At 47.0% G+C, this 6,116-nt stretch overlaps 1 protein-coding gene across 8 annotated transcripts in view; it reads right to left on the bottom strand.

The window, feature by feature from the left end:
• Positions 1-283: 283 nt before the first annotated feature.
• LOC119031778 (neuronal tyrosine-phosphorylated phosphoinositide-3-kinase adapter 1) overlaps positions 284-6,116 on the bottom strand; it is a 33,813-nt gene continuing 27,980 nt past the window's right edge. For 6 of the 8 annotated variants that reach the window (XM_037120469.1, XM_037120470.1, XM_037120471.1 and 3 more), the window contains 4 exons: positions 4,180-6,066; positions 3,857-4,090; positions 2,690-2,796; positions 284-2,115 (listed from right to left, as the gene is read on the bottom strand). In XM_037120469.1, coding sequence (XP_036976364.1) covers positions 1,684-2,115; positions 2,690-2,796; positions 3,857-4,090; positions 4,180-6,066 — 2,660 coding nt within the window. In that variant the 3' untranslated portion in view covers positions 284-1,683. Of the gene's footprint in view, positions 2,116-2,486; positions 2,582-2,689; positions 2,797-3,856; positions 4,091-4,179; positions 6,067-6,116 lie in introns of all 8 variants that reach the window. The other 2 variants (XR_005078700.1, XM_037120468.1) reach the window with 2 other exon arrangements.

Below are 6,116 nucleotides of genomic sequence, written 5' to 3'. Positions count from 1 at the left end.
TCTTCAAGGTACAAACTTCATTTCACGTGGCTTTCAGAAAGTAAACAAATATGTAACAATAACCACTATATTAATCATGTTCGTCATGTAGTTGAATGAACAACACCAGTAGTTCAGGATAGCAGCAAAGTATTCAAAATGTTCAAAGACGACGAGCCGTTGAAATCTGTACACGAAATCAGAGTGAATGTAGAAAAAAAAAAAAAAAGGCGTGAAATAAAACGGTAACACAGCTTAAAGGGAGTCTTGCATAAATTTAAATAAACAACTGTTGGACTGTGCCTTTCTTTAGAGGGCTTACCATTTATTAGTAGAACTATAAGTAATGCATGGACTGGCTGCAGCAGATAAAGTACTTAATTCTTTTAGAAAAAACAAGTGAACAAAGTTATGTTTATACAGTATATGCTACATAATATGTATTGATTACAAGTATGAAAATGGAAATAATTGCTACATTTTCAATACAGTTGTACATATCTATTTACAGTACATTAGGGTTTTTTTAATTTCTCCTAAGCATATACCATGTTTTTTTTGTGCAGATTGTTCCAGCATTCTGTTTGAGGTGATCAATACTCACAGTCTTATCAGTTGCACCAATATTGTACAGTCTGTGTTGATGGGTGTCAGTGCTTGTTTTTCTGTGTGGTGGAACAATCACTAATGTGCAACTGTGGATAAGCATGAGTGATGAAGTCTTTTTGTACCATTGATCTGTATCTATATTTGGCTGGATCTGTCACACCACCTTTAACTAATGACACCCCCTCCCTCCCCTCCCCAAAGCGATATATTCATCTTTTTGTACAACCACGTGTTATCATAGTGAAGATCTGCTGTATGTAAAAGTCGGACATGATCATCTCTACACATATTCTTTTACAATACTGTATGTCTATCGTGACATGCAGAGAATGACACAGTAAATATGACTTATTCAAGTCTTAGATATGTATGTTAGGCTAGTTGACACAAGTTTTAATTATGTTGCTCCGCCATTTGGGAGCATATTGCTATAAAACTGCAGAAACGTTGAGAAAGTAAATAGATTTACATTACAAATATGCAAACAGATACAGTAGGTAGCTTTAACTCCTCAGTGATGATTATTTGCATCCACAATGACAATCTATTGATACCAAGACATCTCATATGCATTCACGATTTCAAGAAACACTTCGATAACTTATCAAATGAGCCTCGACCTTCAGAGCAGTTTCGACGCGTCGGACAACTGTGTGTTGGAGAAAATACATGGTTCTGTTTTTATGTCTCAAGTAGTCAGGAGGAAATTTGGCAACACCAATCTCAGAAAAAAAACATCCCACCCATTATTATTGTCTTCGTTTTGTGGCAATAACACTGGTGTTTTTGTGGCAAAAGATCATTGGCAATTAGAACACATCAAAAAAAGGACGTAGTACAGAGCAAGTACAAATCACCCAGGTGAGAGATTAATTTAGTCTGATTGTAACATTCCCTCTTCGTCACTGATTTTTTTGTTTTTCCCAAACAAGTTCTGTCCTCAGTAACCTTCTTAACTGTTCTCAAATCAGTTTATCACACGGGTAGAGCACATTTCACTCCACTGAACCTTCTTGTTTATTGTCCAACCATCTCCAGCTCCTCTGTGTGATCATTCTCTCTTCAGTGCGGTACTTGCTAACCTGTCTTTCCACCTCAGATGGCCGTGTCCCACACCACGGCCTGCGGCCTCTGGCAGGGTGGCGTGCCAGTCTTACGAGGCTCAGGTGTCCGTCTCCAGCTAGGGAGGATGGGCATGCTGTCCTGCTTGCACAGGCTTTTGTCAGGGCGCCTGTGGGCCTTGATCTCTTTGCACAGGCAGCGCTTGCGCTCGATGACTTCCAGCAGCTTGCCGTCTCTCTGGGTCTGCGTTGCGGACGGGGTGGTGCCCCCGCTGACAGCAGGCTGTCCCTGTGCCAGCTGGGCGAGCTGCTGGAACTGCAACTGCAGGTGGTGCTGTTGCTGGAGCTGCTGGAGCTGCTGCTTTAGCTGTAGCTGCTGCTGGTGGAGCTGAAGCTGCTGCTGCTGCCGGGACACGCTGGGACTGCTGGGACTGCAGGGCGCTTGAGACGGGGCCAGACCGTGCAGCTGAACAAAGAGGAAACCATGAAGTCAGTGAATTTACACAGGTTTTATGATATTCATTTAATAACCTGCATGATCACTGCAGTGCTCAGCAGCAGAGACAGCACATGTTGGATAAAACTGTAGTTCTCGTGGACAGCCACCAGGATGCAGCGCTGCTTCATGTATTACAGGTTGAGGGAGGGTCAACCAGCCGCATGGAGACAGTCTCTGCAGCACACTCAAACTGCGTCAGCACTTGCTATGCAGCCAGAAACTGGGCAAAATGTGCTGCAAGAAGACTGCAGCTCATCACTCCAAAACACAGAACAGCATGTTCCCTCATCCACTATTCTGTCTCATTTCCTGATTACATATTAGCCTACGTCATATACCTTTGTGGCTCTTATTCTTTTGAGGCAGGCCAGAACCTTATTCTGCTCAGTGGGCACATCTAGCAGCTATAAATAGATGTGCTGGAGCGCTGTCTCTAGCAGAAGGGGAAGTAATAATGAGAACAATATTAATGCTCACTCCCAAATCTACCATGAATGAAGCTAATAGAGTGTAGTTATGAGGCTGGGTGTTGGTTGTTCACCTGGTTCAGGGCTTCTCGTGCTGGTAGGCTGCTCTGTCTCTGGACATCTCCTCCACCCACCTGTCTCACCCCAGCAGCAGAGGAGGAGCGGCCCAGCCGCCCCACTTCTGGAAGGAAACAAACATTACACTGTGTGCCTGCTAATGAGAGCAGAACTTTTCATTTTAACACAGTCACACTCAATGTGAGTCAAGACAGAGCTTTTGTACATTATGTGCTCATTATATTTTTAACCCACAAGATAATTATAAATTAAGTGTATTCTTATGAACAGTGGATGTTGAAGAAACACATTTTATCAATAATCAGGTGCACTTAGAGATCTACTCTTTGTCTTTGACAGCTGGATATCTTATATCAGCTTGTAACCAGATTTCCATACAGCTTACTGACTGGAACATTAACTGTTGGTAGCAACAGTAGCTTGTATTTTCCACTACACAACACTTAGTTCATCCAAACTTAACAAGACTAAGATCTTGATTTGATTTAATCTTGATTTTTTTCTACAGAAATATTTGCTAGTTTAACACCAAAGTGACAGAAGCGAGCGAAATTAAATCACAAAATTAAACTGTTTGGCATTGGTGGTGCTTTCACTCCAAATATCATATTATAAACTGCTCACTGTCTGTGTATGTACTTAGCTTGACTAAATTCAATTATAAAGTATTATACAATCAGGTTGGTCACGATGTTCATTGTAAACATCACAAAATGGGACCAGGGCTTATGTGCACCTTCTGTTACTGGCTCTGCTTCAAGGAAACTATTGCACATTCTCAAGCTAAGCAAGGTAAGCTCTGTGTTTCTGGGTTTCTGGGGAAGGGCCCTGAGTGTCCATGCAAAGAGACTGACAAAGAGACAAAGAGCTTCAAGGCTAATTTCAGTAGAAAGGATGTAATGAAGGACAAGAGGTCGTCTCTGCTGGTTTGATTTTTCACTGGAGCTCAGTAGGAACTTTAAAGCAGGTAACTATCTTTTCACTAACTTCTGGGGGTTCACAGTCACATTTGAAGTATAACAAGGGCAAAAAAAAAAAAAAGTTAGCTGTCCATGTTTAAGATACAACAGCAGAGCCAGCAGAAGGATCCCTGTGTAAATGCAATGCTATAGTTCCTTTTCTAAATAGGATGCTGTGGTTATGAACACTAATTGTTTGCCTACCTCCATTGCGACAGGCAGGGAAGGTCTGGCAGGGGAGAGGCAGACCAACTCTGGGCAGGGCTCTGAAACCCGGGCTATCCACGCCAGCCAACGACTCGCTATGCGCCCTGCTGCTGGCACTGCTGAAGTGGACTGGGATGCCTGAGTGGCCTCCTCGTGACCCCATGCCGTGGTCCTCCTTATCCATCCTTAACAGAGCGTCAGCGCTGCCATTCCACGCACGCCCATCGTCCTCTGAGACAGGGGAAGGAAGTGAATAAATATTTCAAAGACTTTTTAACTTAAGAGTTTGAACTTTGTATTCAAAATGACCCCTGACTTACTTTCTGTTTCTCTGCTCCCATGACTAAAGGACAATTTCCTCTGCATAGGCCAGTAAGATCCCTCATCTGCAGCTAAGCTGGCACTGCTATCCCAGGGCATGAAGCCAACTTTGGACTGGAGGGACGCAGAAGACCCTCCGTTACTCTTGGATGCCCCCTCGCCTACGCCGGGGAGGCTCGAGGGCTGTTGCAGAGATGGCGTCTGAGAGCTCCCTCTCAGGCTCTCGTAAGCCGGCGGTCTCCGGAAACCACCGGAGGGGTAGGTCCACAGCAAGGGGCTGTCTGAGGAGGGCGGCTTATATGCCGGCAGGCCGTGTGGAGTGTGAGAGCGGAGATGGGGACGAGAATGAGGACGCTGGGATGAGGATAATGGTGTGGGGGTTGAGCTGGTGCTGCTTTGAGATGTGGAGACGTGATCCAACTGTAAAGAGTACGGCCCTCCGTCCCTGTCCCTGTCCCTATCTCTGTCTCTGTCTCTGTCTCTGTCCCGGTCCCGATCTCTTTCTCTGTCCCGGTCCCGATCTCTTTCCCTGTCCCTGTCTCTTTCTCTGTCCCTGTCCTTATCCCTATGTCTGTCACTGTCCCGGTCCCGGTCTCTGTCTCTATCTCTTTCTCTGTCCTTGTCCTTCTCTTTGTCCCTCTCCCTGTCCCTGTCTCTACCTCTATCCCTGTCCCTTTCTCTGTCTCGGTCCCTGTCCTTATCCCTGTCCTTGTCTCTGTCTCTATCCTTATCCCTCTCTCCTTTATCAGACTTCAAGAGGAAGCTCACAGACTTCCCTTCCTTTCCCGTACTCGAGGTTTGCGTCTGGACCGTGGAAGTCTGAGAGCTGCTCTTGTTCGGAACAGGCGAGTCTCCTCTCTCTGGCTTACGATAGTGATGGTAGTGTGAGGGTCGGTGGTGAGGGTGGTGGTGGTGATGCGAGAAAGGGGAGGTGGATTTGGACGAGGGGGGCAGAGGCGTAGAGTGGCTCCTGGCCCTCAGTCCAGGAGCAGGACATATCTGTGAATCTCTGCTGTGTTTGTCCTGCTGGGATGCACTTCCTCCCGATGACTCCTTAGAGCCAGACAGCGACGTGGGAACATTAGAAGAAGTCGAGGAGGAGGTGCTGGCTTGAGTTGTCACGCTGGATGTCTGAGTTCCCATTTTAGCAGAAGACCCCTTGTTTTGCACTCCGACCCCGCTGGAGGCTGCGGCCGGCTGAGGGAAGGCCAGCAGCGGGGGTCGATGCTGGAGAAGATTGGGGAAAGGGGCTGGGATCTTTGTGTTGGACTCCGGCTCGGATTTACTCCCCTGCAGCAGGTAGGGAGTAGGAGCTCGTGGAGTGTGTGGACTAGCAGAGAGGACCTGGGGGACAGGGGTGGAGGACGCAGAGGAAGGCAGAGGAGACGAATGGGAAATCGATACCGTAGCTTTGGGTTTGGAGTAGGAAGGCGAGGAAGAGGAGGGGCGTGGCAGAGAGGAGGAGCTGCTAGAGGAGGACGGGGTGACGTGAAAGTGTTTAGAGTTTCTCAGTTTCTCGTGTTTTGGGGGGAGGTGTCTCTGGGACTCTCGGTCCTCTTGCAGTGGGTATTTCATCTCCTCATAGATGGCCTCACTCTGGTCTGAGTCAGAGTCAGGCGTGGTGGCCACAGGGGTGACAGGGTGGGGGGTGGCTGTCTGGCTGTCTCTGGTGAATACTTGGCCCACCATCTCTATATAGACTGGCTCGTCCTCCCCATCTCCTGTCTGGATCTGAGAGTCTGCTGCCTGGAAAGGCAAGGATGCGGCAGAGGGAGGCACACGTGGAGGAAGAGGGTCAAAGGAAAGCTGGGTGCTGGGGCTTCTCTTGGGCTTTAAAGGAGGCACCTTCTTTGAGCCGATCTCTCCAGAGTCAGACTTCTTCATGGCTGTTGAAGAGAACAAATGCAGTTCAAGAAAAAAAAGACCATTTTAATCT

This window comes from Acanthopagrus latus, chromosome 13, assembly GCF_904848185.1.
Source record: "Acanthopagrus latus isolate v.2019 chromosome 13, fAcaLat1.1, whole genome shotgun sequence".
NCBI classification, from domain to species: domain Eukaryota; kingdom Metazoa; phylum Chordata; class Actinopteri; order Spariformes; family Sparidae; genus Acanthopagrus; species Acanthopagrus latus.
Note: the sequence above shows the minus strand (reverse complement) of the source record. Positions and strands in the feature narration are given on the sequence as shown.